Here is an 18,173-nt window from a genome sequence, read left to right on the forward strand (position 1 = left end):
TCTGCTGACATGGCAGCAGGCCCCTCAAGCGCCAATTTTGGCCAAGGCAAGCCTCCTTCTGCTCGCCCAAACTCTTCCTTCAAGGCTGCAACCACACATCACCAAAGCTGCAACCACACAGCACATTACCATGTGCTGTATCATTGGGAATATTGTACATTGTGTCTCAAAATGCTGAATTGTGTGCATGTCATGATCATATGCCCCTCTGACAGAAGCCTGTGCAGCATGCTCCTAGATGACTGAAATATGAAAACATTCGCAAACATCCTGTGACCAGAGGATTTGCCCCATTTGACTGTGTTAGGTGCAGAGTCGCTGGGATACAGCGGCGGTCAGTACCTGGAGGCTTTGGAGATGGGCAGACAGCCTTCCTCTGGGCAGGAGCCAGGGCCGAGTGCCCAACTTCCCGTCGACCCCTCCGGGTGAGCTCTCGATCGTGTTTCATGTGTTCATTTTCTTTGTGATGTGCTTAAACAAACGAAGAGTGTATCACAAATGCCTGGCAATGTCTTGCATTTCTTTGTGTAATGAACACACTCTGACCTGTGAGGCTCGTGCAAGCCTTGACTGACTGGACATACCTTGAAGCAAGCTGACATCTGGAGCATGTGGCAAAGTAAGATAGTCGATACAACAATATTTCCCACACTACAATCTCAAATACAAACTCAATATAACAGTATATTGACAAGATTTAGGACTCCTCTATGTGGCACTGAGCAAGGGTCTTTGAAGTGAGACCACCTGACCTTGCTGGTGCAGGCAAGCGGCGGCCCAGAGCAGCCGGCCCGGCAAGGCTTCGCGCTTTGTCGGCCTGTCCAAGAAGTTCAACCGGTGGAAGGCGCTGATAAAGGTGTGCGGGCGGCGGAAGGAGCTGGGAAGCTTCGCGGTGGAGGAAGAAGCTGCGCGCTGCTACGACCGCCACTCAGTGCTTGCCTGGGGCGCCAGGTGTTTCTCATGCCCTGTGTCTTCATATGAGGGTCCTGCATGTTGCCTTGTGTTCGTCCCTCGCATGTGACTCACTGGATCTCATAAGGCAAGCGCAGCCATCACACTGAGACTCACCCGGGCATCTGGGCAGAACCAAATACATTTTGCATGCTTCCCAACAGCAACAAGAAGGAGAAAGCGCCAGGCAACGGAATCGCCCAGTTGAATCAGGAGCGCAAGTGACAAGAATCGCAGATTTGCATGCCACTCTGGACAATGGAACTCTGCTGATCTTCTTGAGAGTAGGGCAACCGAACGCAAGCACCCAAGTTTTGAAAGACTAAGGGGGGGAAAAAGGGAAACCCATTTAAAGTCGACTGGAACAATCTGGAATATGCACCTGTATTTTGCAGGGCGCGCACCAATTTCAATCCGCTGGAGCTATTGGCGGAGATCCCCCGGGAGGCGCAGACGGTTCTGGACGCCGTCACGGCCGGCCGCCGCGAGCGCGCCGACTCCGGCCGCGGCCGCGGAGGCGGCGGCGCAATCAGCCAGGCCGTAGCGTCCGCGCTCGCATCCCACCCGGCCGGGGTCGACTCCTCCACACGCGAAGGTACTTTTTTTCCTTTTTCCTTCTTTATTTTCGCCTTGTATAGTTGAAGTAAAGGAGGGTTGCCAAACAAAGCAAGCACTGATGCGGAGGGAAGCTGGAGCACCCGGCCGGCTGGACTCCTCAGGTGTGCGTTAGGTGGTGACGCCGATTGCGATCTGAGGGCATGTCAATTATGCACATTCTGGAGGATTTTGGGCGTGCGTTTGCAGGTCAGCTGGCGCAGGCGGCCATCGCGAGCGCGATGGCGGGGCATAGCTACAAGCGCAGCGCGCACCGGGGGGTGAGCGCCAACTGGAGCCGATGGCGCGCGCAGATATACGTGGCCGGACGCCGCCACGAGCTGGGCAGCTTTGCCACCGAGGCCGAGGCCGCCCGCGCCTACGACCTCGCAGCCATCAAGTGAGCTGCCTTTCGGTTCCTCTGCATTTCTATTTAGCTTGGATGATCATGGCTTCTTGATATCGCGGGGATCACAGGGCATCAAGTGGATGAATTGCATCTGTAGCATCTGTGAGCTTGTGACTCTGTCATGAGAAGCCCCTCTTGCTGTGGGATGTGGTTTTGTGTATTGGGTTTTATTTCCAAACCCTGGTGGCCACATTAGGGGGCAGTAAGACTTCTGTGAGGGCTTCTTAACCTTTGGTGCATCTTTGAACGCTGCTTATGAAAAGCGGAGGTGGGCCTGGTTGCTGGCTGTCTTGCTTGGGGGGTGCACATCAATTGCATTGGTCTGGGAGATTGTTTCAACAATATCAGTAAGGTTGAAATGGTGCAACACAGGCTGTACGGGCCGGACAAAGCGAAGACAAATTTCCCCATGTCGGACTACGCGACCTATCTGGGGGCGACAGCTGGCGGGGCCACCGACCTCAGCAACGGTACCGCTGACATGGCCGCTGACTCAGCTGCCTTGTCTCCTGACGGGCACGCCCTCAGCGCTGAGCTGCAAGCCCTGGTGCGACCCTTCCCTGCCTTCTTACTTCAAGAATAAATTGCAAATGCCAGTTAAGTATCACCTACACAAAACAGGCCGTGCTCCCTCTCAGGCTAGATAGCTCTTGGATGCCCTGCAGCTGCATCAGTACTCCAGGGACAATGAACCAGGATCTGCAGCATGCGCTGGTTTATCCAATCAGGAAACAGAGATGTGTTATGGCTATCAGAGCAATTTGATCAGAGTGGAACTTCACGTGCTGTTGCAGTGCTGCCATGTGTTAACAACAGATGACACTTGTTCAGAAAGCAGCGCATTTTGACAATTATTGCTCCTTGCGCTGCTGGATAGATACAATTTTACTCTCGTGAATACCTGTCCTCTGACAGTGCTATGCTGTGGGCAGGTGGCTGCCCAGCTGCGGGCAGCTGGGCAGCAGCCAGGGATGAGTCATCCCTCAGAGGAGGATGCGCTGCAGCTGGGGCACATTATGGCACATGCCGCGCATGGCCTGCCGCCGCAGCCTGGTCAACTGGCGGCGTTGCCTTCAGAGCCCCCACAGACGATGCCGCCTACATGAGTACTTTTGGAGCAGCGCTGCGTGGCGCTTAAAAAGGAATCTTGAGGATGTTGGCAGAGAAGTTTGCACCTTTAGGTGCAATGAACACTGATTTGCTCGTACATGGGCAGGCTTCCAAGGCCTTGCAACACATTAGTCACACTGTGCGGTGAAGGGGCAAAGTGCTGAAGTTGCAGCATAAATATAATGGTATATTCACAGACAAGTCCAACAAGGGGTGGGATTGTGGCAGCCTTTAACTGCAGCTTGTCTGCAGGACGCACCTTGCCTCTTGGCAGGACAAACGTGTAATAATAATAATAATGAATAGTAATTCGTGGACAAATCAGCATCACTAAGAGAGGGCGCTGCGCATGCAAATCTGAATGCCATGTGCAATTCGAAATGCAGTGATCACTCAGGATTACGGCTCTCTTATAATGCATGTGTGACTCTACTCAGTAGGCTAGAAGGCTAGCGCTACAGCTACCGCGCTATAGGCTAGCCTGAGGCTCTGCAGACCAGCTGCCAGCGGCTAGACTCGGAAGTCTGCAGGGTCAAGGTGTATAAGAACAGGCGGACAGGTACCCGATCATGCCACTGTTATGCAGCATGGCTGACATGCAACAAGTACACAGCTTCTTTTTGAAACAAACCTCTCTGCAGAAGCATTCTGCCTCGGTGTCTGTGGGCCAGCACCAGCACGCAGCTTCTCGGAAGCTGGAAGCTGAGAAACCTGGAGCTACGTATCATGCAGAGCATGGATTTATTCGATGTGCGTATTGAAGGTAGCTACACCATGCTGATGGAAACGTTGTAAGATATTGCACACGCAGTACAGAGCTCCTATTTGTTAAAGCCTTGAAACAGAGCCAGTCACTTCTGTGGAGACGGATTACACGCCGGGGTTTTCTTTGCACTCGCTATTCCAAAGGATCCAGTTGTTGAATTTATTCTTAAAACATAAAGTGCATCTTATAAATCAATCTAGCAAAGGCGTTGAAACGCCAGCCAGTGGTTCTGCTTCTGGAGCAAGCCACAAGGCAAATTTCTTTACCTTGTGACGTGACACTTGCTCAGGGTGAGAACTGAGCACAAATTTCGCCTTCTAAACATGCGGCAGCTTCACATTTTCAGCGAAGCACTGCAACTAGCAACTACAACCTGAAAGCGTACCGTAATGGTAGCCATCCTCTTAAAGCTACCCAAGCATTGCTACAGAAGGCGAGTATGACGGAAATGCCCCTGTTGTGCAGGGTGCTTAAGGGGGGCGTGAACATTCTTGATTGGCAGCAGGATCCCAGAACATAGAGGCACATCTTGAACTGCTCCACCTGGGCTGGACAACAGGAGCATGATGTGACTCCCAAATGGGCTGCTGTGCCTCCGCGCCAATCCTTGGCGGCCAATTCGCCAGCCATGAGCAAATGGCCAAGGAGACACACTGTGCGTGCCTGCCCATGGCTTTGCCCTAGCTAGACTGCTGCGTTTGCATGCTTTCTCCTCACTGCTTAATTTACAAGATCGCATGCCCTTTCACATCCAATGCTGTATGCAGATATGTGCATGTGGCATTTCGTGGATCCTTGAAGATATAAGTGATTTTGCATGCAGTCAGCATTGATGAGGTGTATGCGCTGGAAGAGCTATTCAAGGGGCTGAGCAACAAACTTCATAAGGTGCGAACTGCCACAGCTGTAATCAAGCTCAAGCAAAATCATGGTCCTGCTGTTGCCTCATTGCGTACTGTAAACTCTCTAGACACCTCTTAAGGTCGTCCTTTGCCTTTCCCTGATATAGATCACCAAACAGGCGCAATTCTTTAGCACGAATGGCTCTTTATTCCGTGAAGTTCTACCCCTGTGCTGCTTGCAGGACGGGCTGATCCACAAGGACGAGTTTGCGCTGGGCCTCTTCAAGCTGCAAGGCAAGGAGAGCCTTTTTGTGGACCAAGTCTTCAAGACGTTTGACTCCAAACGCAACGATGTCATCGACTTTGAGGAATTCGTCCGCGCTCTGTCTGTCTTCCACCCGCGCGCCCCCCTCAACGAGAAAGCTGACTGTAAGCATCCGCCCCCACCTGTGCTCATTTTCAAGTTGACGCATGACAGCTAAGGACTTATGGCACCTCTTGTCCCCGCACCTTCTGAGGCAGCAGCTGCCGGCTTTGCTTGGTCTGAACAGCGTGCAACTTTGACATGACAGCCCAAGGGATGCAGTCTTCACAGCTCAGATCCTGTGCCTGTGCAGTCATAAATTCTTGCACTCTGTACCTCCCCTAACTCGCATGAGCAATAGAATCTGAAGTAGGACAGGCTGCATGCTTCCTGTGCAACTGATTGGAAGGTCTGCCGGGAGTCTGTGTGGCCCATGCATGGCTTTACCTTTCCTTAATGATGCTGTGCTTGCCCTGGCAAGTCCCAGAAGCGGCTCTCCGTCCCACAAGAAGAAATTCATATCATAGTGTGCTAAGTCACCCTGTCCAGGTGACATGGCACTATGCTGTAAGAATATTTCCCTCTGTTCTGTAAATTGACTCATGAAATTTGTGGGTGCAGTCGCGTTCAGGATCTATGACCTGAAGGACACGGGGGTCATCGAGAAGGACGAGGTGAAGCGGCTGCTGACTCAGCTGCTGCATGACAATCCCGCCATAGACCTGTCCGATGACGAGGTCGACGCCATTGTGGAGCAGGTGAGCTTGCAGTTTCGATTACTAATTTCAGGGGTTATTCGACAGACTTACGTGGGTCTATGATATGCAATGGTGTTTGGTGATGTCTGTTACTTCAATGCCTTGAGTGCCCCATGATGTTGGGCTCAGCAAAGGTCCTTCTGTGGCCCCAAACAACATTGAGCAGCGAGGAATACATCCTCGCTGCTCAATGTTCCTCACACCCCAACACAAGAGCAAGTCATGTTCGAACACTGTCGAAGCAAAGTCCTCCAACTCTGTCTAAGCAAAATGTCCAAACAATGCAATGTTTAACTGGAATCTGAAGGTGCCCACTTCCTGGGTGTGCTGCAGTGTTGCCTGACATGAAATTGGTAAAAGGGGGTGACACTGAAATTTGTGTGTGCTGCTGTGCAGACATTTGAGGAGGCTGACCTGGCGGGGGATGGCATAATCAGCCTGGAGGAGTGGCGCACGCTTGTGTGTCATTCCCCTGATGTCATCGGCTACATGACCCTCCCTGTCCTCAAGGATGTCACGGTGAGTGCAGATTTGTCACACTTGTACACACGGCTGATACAACCATCACATGACGTCTGCAGCGTTCTAAATCAATGTCAGCATGCATGTGATGTCCAGTTGCAAAAGAATGGACTTTGAAATTGTGTGACTTGCCACGTTTTCAGAAGCCAACGCATGGCTGGCTCCCCAGAGTACAGAAGTGGTCAATGAGTGCGCCGCTTTTGAGCAGTGCACAGATAAACGATAGTAGATAAGGTAAAAGAAAGAGGTGCAGGTGCTTTTTGCAAAAGTAGTGCTGATGATAAAGTTGCAAATGCAATAAGGCAATGCCCGCTGCGCAGGTTATGTACCCCTCGTTCATCTTCAACCCTCGGCGCCGGTACGACCTCAGCCGCCGGGGGGACCTGAGCTTCAGCATGCGGGGGAACCCCAGCCGCCGCGGGGGGGACCCCAGCAACCACAAGCCCGTAGGGGACCGTAGCCACATTGCTGCGGGGGAGCACAGCTTTGATGTGATCCCAAAACAGCGCAGCGTCAAATTGTGACGCATGTGCATGCATGCAGCGGCGACATAGCATGACATTCCCACTCGCGCACTTGTGTCTGAGACATTCTATTGCAATTATTGATTAGTATTATTATTACACGCTTTTCCTGCCGAAGGCAAGGTGCGTCTGCAGACAAGCTGCATGTAAAGGCTGCCAAATTCCTACCCCTTGTCGGACTCGCCAGATCCAAGCAAGACCCATCAACCGTGGGCACGGTGCTCAGTATTTGTACCGCCCCCCGCCAGCCGGGGCCAATCTATTCTATTGCAATTGGCCAAGTTTATGGCTGCTGGTGGAGGTGCCTCTGATGCAATTACACGATGTACTTCAAGTTCTGATTGAAGGTCAATAGAACTACTGGGGACTGCGTGTTGTTTTTGTGAAGATTCCATGCAGAGTACAGATGGGTCGTCGCCGAGTTTTGTCCTCCCATGTCATGAATCATCTGTGCCTGTGGTGATTGCGCAGTGTTACCAGATAAAACACATATTTTGATGGCTTGGTCTTGAGACTCAGACGAAGTACAGCGCACTTACAGTGTTGCCTGTGTGCTGTGGTCGTGTATTCGTATTTGTGAAGAAAATCCCGATGCGGATTTTGTTTCAGCAACCAACAGTGTTTGGTGAAATGCATGCACAAGCTTTTATAGCTCCTTGCTTCAAAACGGAAGATAAGGGACATCCAGTCAAGAATTGTAGCAACTCGCTCATCTGCACTTTGAATTCTCCACAGCCTCAAGATGGTGATACTGCTGATCCAAGTATTTCAACCTTGGGAGACAGTTCCATTTGCATCTCTGCATAGCCACCACAGACAATCTGTGCTAAACTCAGCGCATGTTTGCTTGCACTATATGAGCTCTGACATGTTACAGCCCAGCACAAGATCACTCTCAAGGCTCTGCCGCGGAGCCCTGCTGCTGCTGAGGCTGCGTGTCCAGCTTGAGCTTCTCCAACTCTGCCGCCTGTCGCCTCACCTCCGTCTCATGCTTCTCCTGCGCGCATGCACATGCACAGTCTTCAACAAGAGAGATCAGTGATAGCACTGTGCCCAACTGCACAACCTGCAGAAGTGCTATATCCTTCTGGCAAATCAGCTAGCACAATGCCTGCCCTTATTAACTTCCTTTGCTTGGATCAATTCTGCGCTTCTTGATTTCAAGTTGAGCTGCCCCGCACATGTCACGATGAAGCTAGGCCCATGTAACCGTGTTCAGGAAAATAGAAACCAAAGTTAAATCCGGACTCCAAACGGTGAAATAAAGTCTTTCTCTCCTTGTTGATGTTACCTTGCACTTCTGGCCTTGTTTGGCACCAACTTCGAAGGTCTAACACTGCCATGGTGAAGCTCCCCCCACCACGACTTGCGCATGATCTTTGAGATTGAAACCAAACACATAAAACAGTATAAGGTTTCCCACCCGCTGTCGCCGCTGCAGCTCTGGCAGGTACTGCTGCTCGTACTCCTTCCTGCACGCCTGCACCTTTTCGAAAAACTGATCCATGCCCTCTCCGGTCGCCGCAGACACTCCCACGCTCTCCAGATTCTCATAGAACTCCTCCAACACCTGGCGCAAACACACTTGTTAAAATTTAAATTTGAGTTTCAATTGCAAATTTCCATTCGAAAAGTTCAAGCGATCGGATTTGGCAAGTGCCTCAAGAAGCGGTGTGTGAGTCATGACAGTTGAGTAGGGACAGTCACCCGGTATAATCTTCCAAATAGACAATCAGAGGAAAGGGGCAAGTATATTAGCAGGTACAAGTATGTCCTAGACTGCCATTGAGCTGCGCACTCAACGAATATGCAACTCCCTGTGTTCATGATGTACAAAGCAGCCTTTCCTATAAGGTCCCTTCCTTTAGTATTTATTGTCCCTTCAGCAAGACACAATGAGCCAGCTGGCCGGGGCTGTTTTACTACTGAGCACTGTGCCCACGGTTGATTGAGTCTTGGACCTTCTGGACCTGCGTGGACCTGGCGCACCCATCAAAGATATGTGGCAGCCTTTACCTGCAGCTTGTCTGCAGGCGCACCTTGCCTCTGGCAGGAACAGCGCGTAATAACAGTACTAAAGTTCAGTAAGTAAACAAATACATAAACTGTCTGTGGATGATGAGAGAGTGCTGTGCGCACCAGTGAGAGGGAGCGTGACAGCGTGGCAGCATAAGTGGTGTCTTTTTGGAGTGCTTCGCTGAAGGCGTCGTAGTCGCGCATCCACTCGACAGCAAACTCGTGGCTGGCCACGTCGACCTTGTTGAAGACGAGCAGCAGCGGCAGCTTGGTTTTGTACAGGATGCTGCACGCCTGCAAGCACATGTGCCGTCACATGCAAGACTGCTGGATGAAAACTGGAGAACAAATGTCTGTGACAAGAGGTCAAGCTCACCCCTGAGTGAGATTCCCAGATGAAATACTGGCAAAGCAAGGTATTTCGTGTGTTGTATGCGGTATGCATGGCTACATGTGCCCGCACAAGCCAGCGTCAGCATGATGCGCTTTCTGACTCTGTGGCGATTAGTCAGCTCGTGTGCTGCAGACCAAATATCTCGGACACGCAAAGCATATAGAAGACTGCTGGCCCACTGCGATTGCTTTGCAGAGGCCATTCCTGAGACTGCCAGGTGTGAGAATGCAGCAAGAGGCCTGCTTCCATGCCCTAGCCTTTTCTTCTTTGGCTAGCTTGCCACAGGACAGGCAGCAATGCAAGGATGTACCACGCTCCATCCTCACATCAACCACAATGGCACAACACAGGTTTCCCATACCAAGGTCTCGGAATCCAGAGCCCAACCAAGTCAAGTGGGCATCAGGACCTAGAATTTCGCGCCCTCAGAGGACAAGTACCCAGAACGAACTGTTGTGAGAGCAAAAAATAGCAGCCAAGAGACCCTAATAGCCAAAGTGTGCGCCGTTTGGCTAGCTGACAACCCTGAAACAAAATGACAGGCCACACACCTGCAGTATGTTGCTCATGAAGGTCTGCTCTTGATGTCAATTTGGGCAGGGCGGCCCACGTTTGGCAAGCACCTCCCCAGCACTGGGGTGTCCAACAAAACGGCGCAAACATTCCTTGTCCAAATGGGCAGCGAAAGGGGCGCCAAAAGGGGCGCCAAAAAGGCACAAAAGAAGAGAAAGGGTGACTTCCCACCTGCAGCATGTTGGTCATGAAGGTCTGCGGCGCAGCGCAGCGCGGAGTGTCGATGACAAACGCGATGACAGTCGGGAAGGATGACGCGAATGCCTCTGTGATAATTGCTCCGGAGGCCGACCAGGTGAATATCTCGATCTGGCCGGGGGTATCGGCGACGATATATTCTGGCTGCGGCGTGCGCTTCTTCTCGCATAACGTGATCACCTGCGCAGCACAGCGTGCACAGCATGAAGACCAAAATTATCATTGCTAGTATCACGCGTTTTTCCTGCCGAGAGGCAAGGTGCGTCTGCAGGCAAACTGCAGATAAGGGCTGCCACAAGCCTACCCCTTGGTGGACGCGCCAGATTCCACCAAGACCCAATTAACTGTGGGCATGGTGCTGAATGAGGTGCACAATTGTGCACAGTGCTCAGAAGCTAAAACTGCAGAGGTGAAACTGAGGCTCCGTTCTGGCAATAACGAAGAATTGGAAGGTGAGCAAGCATCTGCAATTCCTGGGCACCTCAGTACAGGCATGTATACATGTCTATGCAGGAGATGACGGAATATATAAGGGATTGTGTTTCCAGCCGGGTGGCTAGGTGTATGAAACAAGGCTTATGCATGTCAGATGAGGCGCCAGGTCCCAGGCAAGCAGAGAGAGCCAATCTCGCCACTAAAGAAGACATGCATGGAGTCTGTATGTGAGAGGAATACCTGGTCGAAGCGCGTGGCAAAGAGGTTCAGTGAGGTGAGGATGCCCCCATTGGGTCCCAGGTTGTACTGCTTCATCACATTCTTGTAGTTCACCTGCGCGCCGCATGTGCTAGCAATTACTGCTTGTCAGGACTTGCAATCGGTGAAAAGAGAAGAGAGGTAGCAATTACACCTATCCTTGTTTGGCCTGTGCACAGGAAATACTTTCCACTGTCAGGACAGGACAGTGCATCATGCATCTACATCTCACATCACATCTCTGTCTGTGCATGCAGGAGTTTTCTCACTGCGGTAATAGAATGGTCAGGACTAGAACGTGTGGAGTCGTTCAAAGCAGCGCACACACTGTGTCTCTGATGTCGATGTTGGCGCCATAGGGCACTTCAGAGACGGCGGGATCCAGGTTCATGATGTAGCCAGGCTTCCCACTGGCGCTCAGATGGGCTGATATTCGCTGCAGCAACGTGGTCTTGCCAGAACCGGCCATGCCTGCACGCATGATGACTTGCATCAGCAGATATAACAATTGCAGACACCCGATCAGTGCTGCCAGGCTTTTTCTTTGTCCAGCGTCCCTTCATTTAACACATAGAATCGCACAAGAAGCAGCTTCTTTGGGGATGATCGGTACCTACTTGCGAATAATTAGGACCATAGTGGGGATTCACACCTATGACGAGCACCACTGTTGGCTTCTCTGCTGAGGCAGTTGCAGCCGATGCCTCTGTAGAGGAAGATGGCCCGGCGCTAGCAGCACTTTCAGAAGCTCGTCGCTCATCGTTCTCAGCTTCTGAAGCAGGCATTACCGCAACTTACTTTATTGACTATGCTGCGAAGGTTGCAGCCTGCACTACCCCTTCTCAGCAATGACAACTAATTAGGTCCAGCGTTCTCATATGTATCGCCTAAAAAGAGAGAACGTATCAATGCAAGGCACAGATCTTGCTTTCCTCAAACTATTTTAAGGGGACCTCAATAGGGAGGTTGCTTTTGCATGTCCTTTTCACGGCAGCTAAGGAAGAGGGTTTTCCGAGGGTTCCAAGAAGGACATTCCTGCTATTTCGAGATTGCGCTGAAGATCTCCGAAGCACACCGAGATCGACCTATGCGCACTCTTATATTGAATTAAGCTCCCCAAAGTTGTGTTATTCTGCAATGAATTTGCTCAATAGCTAAAGAAGGCGTCCCGTACCTGCGAGTCACAAGAAGCACCTCATATTAGAAATTTTAGTCTGACGCCCTGCAAAAAGCACACTGATTGTTGACAAGGACGTAAATCAACAAGAGGGTGCTCTCAGGGCTTCGAGATCAGCGCAGCCCTTAAGCCCGCGAAAAGGCACATGTGCCAACGGGATGCCGCTTGACACATCCCGGAGATACGTGGCGGTGGGAGCTAAATTCGCATGACAATGTTTTTTGTGTGGTATAGATAAGTTTACCAGCAGTCATTGCGACCTCCTCAGCAGAAATACAGATCCATAGGTGTGTCGCTGCAGGTCCCCATCTAGCAGATAGCTGCATATTTGAACACCAATCCTAAGAGACAACGGAATCCATGCCTCGCCAAGAAGGTGTGTTGCTGATGCACTGGAAAATCGAGGGAGTAGACGTCTAGGCTGTCCTTCTTGTCAGCTCTGCTATCTTGAAGATACTTTAAGGCGACAAAGCAACGACTTGCAAAGACAATGCTGCCCAGGAACAGCACGTAAATGTATACAGACGAGACAGAAGTAGTCGCCCATGAGAAGAGTGACGTATCAAACAATCAGAGAAGAGGGCCTTTTGACAAAAGTACAGCTGGAGCTTGCTCAGAGCAGCTTAAACAGTGACCTGACACAGAATCTCACTGTGCAGACGCTGCGCCCACTGCATACAACAACAACCTCTACACCAACACAGCCTACGATGACATCAGCGACGATGACGCGAGTGATGACATCATGCGCGCCGAGCCGCCGCGCCGCCTCGAGCCGAAGTCGGCGTTCGCCTCAGCCTCTTCGCTTTATGTACCCCTGAGCGCCCGGGGAGCCGCGCCGCAAATACAGCAGCAGCTGCCGCGGCCGCCCTCCCGCCTCGGCACTCCCCGCTCCCTGGCTGAGCTGTACGAGTTTCCCACCCTTTCTTATTACCGGCATTACCCTTGTGACAGCCCGTACTGGGACTCTATAGTTATGTAAGGCTCTCTCGTCCTGTGTTGAGAGAGTCCTGCTTCTGGCACTTCTTGCTGCCTAGCATCATGTGCAGCGTGCTGGAATGGGACCAAGGAAGAGTCAGGAAGATAGTGGGGCATGCCACTATTGGCAACATGCTCCTTTTCTTCACTCTGGCAAACATCAGCCTGCCTGGAACTGCCAACTCTGTTGGTGAACTTTTAATCCTTTTGGGGGCCTTCCGCAGCAATTCCTATGTGGCTACAATGGCAGGATGCACTAGAAGAATAGCGGAGTCTGGGGTTCCCACCCACAGCAGGACTTGAGCAATGACTAATTATAATGTGTGCATAGTTGCACGACACGGCACCAAAAAGTGCCGACACGGCGTGTCGGAGTCACGTGTCGGAGGCCTTCCGGTCGTCCAATCAAAATATCGAGCCGGATTCAGCCGTTTTGCGACCAGTGCAGTCACAAACCGTCACAACCCTTTCAATAAGGCACCCTAGATTTTGAATTATAACGTCCGAAAGTTTACGGGCCCGGTCGTGTCGTGCAACTATGAGTGTGTGCCTTCAGGACGTGGCAGGACGGCAATAGGGACTATGCATCCACATCAGCGGCGCACCGCCCGGCTTCCCCGCATCTGCCGCCGCGGCCGGGGTCGGCGGCTGGGGCGCATTTGCCGCGGCGGCCGTCGAGCCAGCTGTCCGGCGAGCTGTCACCCCGTCAGCTGTCCAGTCAGCTGTCCGCTCAGCTGTCCGCTCAGCTCCCCCCGCTGCCGCTGCTGCGCCGCCCTTCCCGGGGGTCTTCCTTTCACGGATCGCAGTCAGATTACGGGGACATTTCTGCGTACAGCTCCGGCGCGTCGACGCCCGACAGCTCGAGGCCTGTCACGCCGCGCGAGCGAGTGCAGCAGCAGATTGTGCTCAACCAGAAGAAGCGACTGCAACGGCTGCAGGTTTGTATCATTCTCTGTCACTTACACTGCATGCATGCCATTGGCACATTCTGTCCATACCGTGCAGGGCTTGCACGGTGGGAAGATGGCAAGCCAGCATGCCTGTTAACAATAACCTGTGCAGGCGCATGCATCCTAGGCTTGATTGCTCAGCAGTGCAAGCAGCCTGCTACTGCATATGTAGCAACATGTTGCTCATGGTCGCCAATGATCGCCTTCATGTCCAAATGCTGGTGATTTTTTTCTTATTATTACACGCTTTTCCTGCCAAGAGGCAAGGTGCATCCTGCAAACAAGCTGCAGTTGAAGGCCGCCATAATCCTACCCCTTGTTGGACTCGCCCGATCCAAGCAAGACCCAATCAATCGTGGGCACGGTGCTCAGTATTTATATTGCCCCCCGCCAGCCGGGGTCACTCGTTATTTTTGCGCGCACTGCAGAGCGCGGCAGCGGCCGCGCTGGCCGGCCAGCTGCCGGTGCAGCCGGCGGCTGACTCGCGGGAGGCAACGCCGCGCGCGCGGCCCTCTGTCGGATTAGCGGCCGTGCGCAGCGGCGGCACGGCGACGAGCAGCCTGGCCAGCAGCCCCGCAGTTTCTACGCCGAGCACTCCGGTGGGTCCACCCTTTGATTCACACCCTTCTTAGCTCACGCTGGCGTGCTTTCAACACCCAAGCAAAGCAATTACGTAAAGCTTTTGAGAGCTGTTGCTTTCCACAAAAAAGCGCTGAAACAGAGTCACAGTACCATCAGCTTTCCATGTGCTGCAGCCAGATATTCCAAGTTAGCTTATGACATATGAAAGAAACAATGCTGGCAGATCATGCGCGGGTCAACCAAGTGCAAGATAGCAAGACAAGCAGGCCCCAATGCTCTGCACAGCACACGCTGCACTTCCATGTAGTGCAATTTGAAGTCACCCATCCCACACTCATGTAAGGATTTCCGAAGGGGTCTGAGTCATGTGCTGTGCTGCGCAGAGGCTGCAGCCGCAGGCAAGCAAGCCGTCAGAGGCAAGCCTGCTTGCGCGAGGACTGGCGCTCGTCTATGACCCGACGTTGGAAGCCGAGAAGAAGTCGCGTCAGCCCAAGCCTGATCAGGCGCTGCGCATCGCCACATCCCCCTTCAACGCCGACATGTCCGACATGCGGTGCGTTGCCCCTCTCAGGAGGGCTCTATGGCCTCTCATGAGGCCATATATATAATCATCAGTGGAAAACAATTCTTATTTTAGTGGCATCATTATTCTATGCATGTGGCAGGCCACAGCTCATGTGCAGAGCAATGTCAAATCAACACTTAGAATCCTTGAGCAGCCCGTTGGGGCATTGCTCCATGCCTCACAAGAGTTTGCGCATACGAGTCACAACTGACGAATTGCATGGACTTGGAACCTCAGTTCCCCCCAGTCTCCGTTATCTTCGTACCCACCGTGTTCAGGCAGCTGATGCCACTAGTGTAGGACCCTGCTTGTGTCATCAGAGATCCCTAAAAAGTCATTGCGCGTCTGCAGGGCCTTCCTGATGCAGCCGGGGCCGGCGACGGGCGCGATGCACTGCTTCATTGTGCGTCACCGCGGCGGCGGCAGATCGCGGCTCTACCCGCGCTACAGCCTCTTCCTGGACGTGGGCCACAAGTTTCTGGCGGCCGCGCGCAAGCGCAAGAAGTCCAAAGCATCCATGTACGTGCTCTCCCTTGACGAGAAGGTGCGCATGTTCGACTCTCTCTCACTCTCTTCAAACTTTTTACCTTTTTTTTGTTTTTTGCTGCATGGTTGATATTGTCGGTGCACCCTGGTGCGAACAACTTGTGCTGGCACTTGTTTGTGCTCTCGCTCGATGAAAAGGTGCGCGTACTTTTGAAATGATATCTTGCATCGGAACGTTACTCAGTGCACTCATTACTCAAAGCGTGACCCTGCTTTGCTGCATTGAAACCGAGCCAGGTCTGCCTTACATGCATCCCTGCTATGCATGGTGTGATAGCGTGCCTCATTCAGAGTTCACCAGTACCCCAATGACCATAGGAATATATTCACTGCATTCCCTGTGCCTAGGACCGCTTTCCTTGCGCATTCCTATGCTGAACACCTCTGTCAATAACTGGGCAGGCTAGTCTCGGCTTCACGAGCACGCGTGTTGATTTCAGCGTGAAATTAGCATGCTTCAAAGGGGCGACGTATCGCGTCAAGGAGTTCCCTGGTGGTTGGTTGACTGAATGTTGCATTGGTGCAGGATTTGCTGCGGGGCAGCAGCAGCATGTGCGGCAAGGTCCGCTCCAACTTTGTGGGCACGGAGTTCTCGGTATTTGACTCCTGCCCCCGCGCGCCAAACGGAGCAGGCGCCAAAGGTGCATTGCCAACTCATTCACCTGAGCAAATCGGTTCCAAATTTTTCAACAAGGGCCCAGTATTCTATTGGCTTGTTGAGGTGCTGTCAGCTGGAGAAATGCATATCTGCCACTTGCCCGTGTCTATAGGCCCAAGCAATTTTCCTCGCCCAGCATCCTAAAAGCTCAAATGTCTGGTATGCTGCATTTGCGTGCAGTGCCTGTGAGCCTTCCGCGGGGCATATGTATGTTAGAAATGTAATATTTGGGTGACCGATGAAATTACAGCGCAGTCCCCCAGCCTCTGTAAAGCTGACAGCTAAGCATGTGCATGCAGGGGAAAATGACCAGTCCGAGGTTGCGGGCATCCGCTACGAAACAAACATCCTCGGCACCAAAGGCCCCCGGCGTATGACAGCCGTCATTCCTGCGGTCGCTACCGAAAACAGCCGCCTCTCCCTCAGCAACAGTGCTGCGCCTGTTGTAAGAAACAGTGGCGGGAGCCTGCTCGAGCGGTCAGTCCTGCATCTGCCCTCTGTACACAACTTGGTAAAACTGGGTTGCATAGGTGCAATCGCATGTGAATCTCCTTGCCTATTGGCACGTGGCATTGCTTGCACGATAAGCAACCACAGTGCAAAGTGTGCTGCACGTGCATGTGTATTTCTCGGGCCTGTAGGAAGAACATTGTTTTTCACAGAATTGGTTCACTGTCTGTGACATGGCAGTACGCTCTATTGGCTCATGCAGAGAATTGATCGGGCCTTTGATTGTAGACATGCTGGCATTCCTGCCCCACGGCAACAGCACATCTTGGCATTTCCCAGCGCAGCCCTTCCACAGCAGAATCTCTGCCATGGAAGGCCCGGAGGTCAGAGGTATTTCCAAGCTTGTTTCAAGCACGCCCATGTGTCGCTGAATGCAGGCAGAGGAGAGCGGGTGGGGGCATAGTGGTGCTGCAGAACAAGGCGCCGCGGTGGAACGAGGCGCTGAACGCGTACTGCCTCAACTTCAAGGGGCGCGTGACGCAGGCCTCCGTCAAAAACTTCCAGCTGGCCTCCGCAGCCGACGCCGACACTGTCCTGCTGCAGTTTGGCAAGGTGCGCCTGCACATGCTGGTGCAAATACCTGCTGCAGCAGGGATTGAGTAGGTTTACTCTCAGGGCGAGCCTTACAGTACTGACAAAGTACTGTGTCACCTCCCTAGCAAAGGGAAAAGTTCTGGGCGCAGTAGAAGTACATATAGAACCCAGGAGTCCGAGTCCGAGGATCTCCTGGGACTGATCCCCTGTGTCACACCCAGGGAAGTGAAATTTTGCAATGCTGTAGCATGCACAGCTCTGTGAGTGATCCACAAGGCTGCCCAGGGGTCCAAAGAGCAAGGGCGACCGTTATCATTACTGCAACATAAGATGATGGTGCTGCTGTTCTACATGAGAGTCTCAAACGAGGTGTTATAGATGTGGCATGCATCCTGTCAGCGGATTCAGTACTACTACCGGGTGTCTGCATGCCTGTGCGCGCAGGTTGGGAAGGACATGTTCACGCTGGACTACCAGTGGCCGCTGTCGGCAGTGCAGGCGTTTGGCATAGCTCTGTCTTCCTTTGACAACAAGCTAGCCTGCGAGTGATTTGATGTGCGCTTGCACTGTGGACTTGATATAAAGGGAGACATTTTTTCCATGGTCACTCACAGAGCTTGATATCTGTAGCAGGGCGAGCAGGATCCAGTGAGTGCTCTTGCCAACATTCTCTGCATTTGCCGCCTGTGCTACCCTATGCATTGCGTACGCTAGTGATGCAGTACTGGTAGTAATGCAATGCTGGAAGTACGCTTATATATTGAGCACACTTAAGCCGGACTAGTGCTGGTCGTTAAATTGCCATCTGCTGCTTGATCTTTGGTGGCCATGGTGATGAGCCTGAAAGCCAAACTGTTATGCCTGTGTACTTAAAAGTCTGTCCAACCATTCCCAAGCATCTGCTGGCTTTATCATGAGTCATGATTCATGACAAAGACGAAATTTGTAGAGATTGCAGAGATGATGATTACAAGGCAAGGGAAGCCCAACGTTCTCATTCCTTGCAAATCTTGACATGG

General features: G+C 52.3%; 3 protein-coding genes across 3 annotated transcripts; 2 read left to right on the plus strand and 1 right to left on the minus strand.

Moving 5' to 3' along the window:
* Nucleotides 1–11: 11 nt before the first annotated feature.
* COCSUDRAFT_46324 (EF-hand) lies at nt 12–6,780 on the plus strand (the record flags this gene model as incomplete). The annotated part of the gene is made up of 13 exons (XM_005650146.1): nt 12–46; nt 308–425; nt 766–951; nt 1,347–1,546; nt 1,756–1,826; nt 1,860–1,945; nt 2,327–2,501; nt 2,887–3,007; nt 4,654–4,718; nt 4,915–5,101; nt 5,598–5,734; nt 6,131–6,253; nt 6,577–6,780. Exons 2-13 carry the CDS (start codon nt 358–360, stop codon nt 6,778–6,780), a joined length of 1,623 nt encoding a protein of 540 aa, XP_005650203.1. The 5' UTR covers nt 12–46; nt 308–357.
* Nucleotides 6,781–7,675: 895 nt separating this feature from the next.
* Nucleotides 7,676–11,123, minus strand: COCSUDRAFT_35337 (hypothetical protein; the record flags this gene model as incomplete). Its single annotated transcript, XM_005650147.1, has 6 exons — nt 7,676–7,777; nt 8,204–8,350; nt 8,920–9,090; nt 9,935–10,141; nt 10,637–10,729; nt 10,983–11,123. 6 exons carry the CDS (start codon nt 11,121–11,123, stop codon nt 7,676–7,678), a joined length of 861 nt encoding a protein of 286 aa, XP_005650204.1.
* A 4,093-nt stretch (nt 11,124–15,216) lies between these two features.
* Nucleotides 15,217–17,703, plus strand: COCSUDRAFT_13074 (hypothetical protein; the record flags this gene model as incomplete). Its single annotated transcript, XM_005650148.1, has 5 exons — nt 15,217–15,450; nt 15,979–16,093; nt 16,410–16,541; nt 16,973–17,172; nt 17,599–17,703. Coding segments are annotated over 5 exons (786 nt in total), but the record flags the coding sequence as incomplete, so codon positions are not given.
* Nucleotides 17,704–18,173: the final 470 nt, after the last annotated feature.

This window comes from Coccomyxa subellipsoidea (genome assembly GCF_000258705.1).
Source record: "Coccomyxa subellipsoidea C-169, whole genome shotgun sequence".
Taxonomy (NCBI): domain Eukaryota; kingdom Viridiplantae; phylum Chlorophyta; class Trebouxiophyceae; family Coccomyxaceae; genus Coccomyxa; species Coccomyxa subellipsoidea.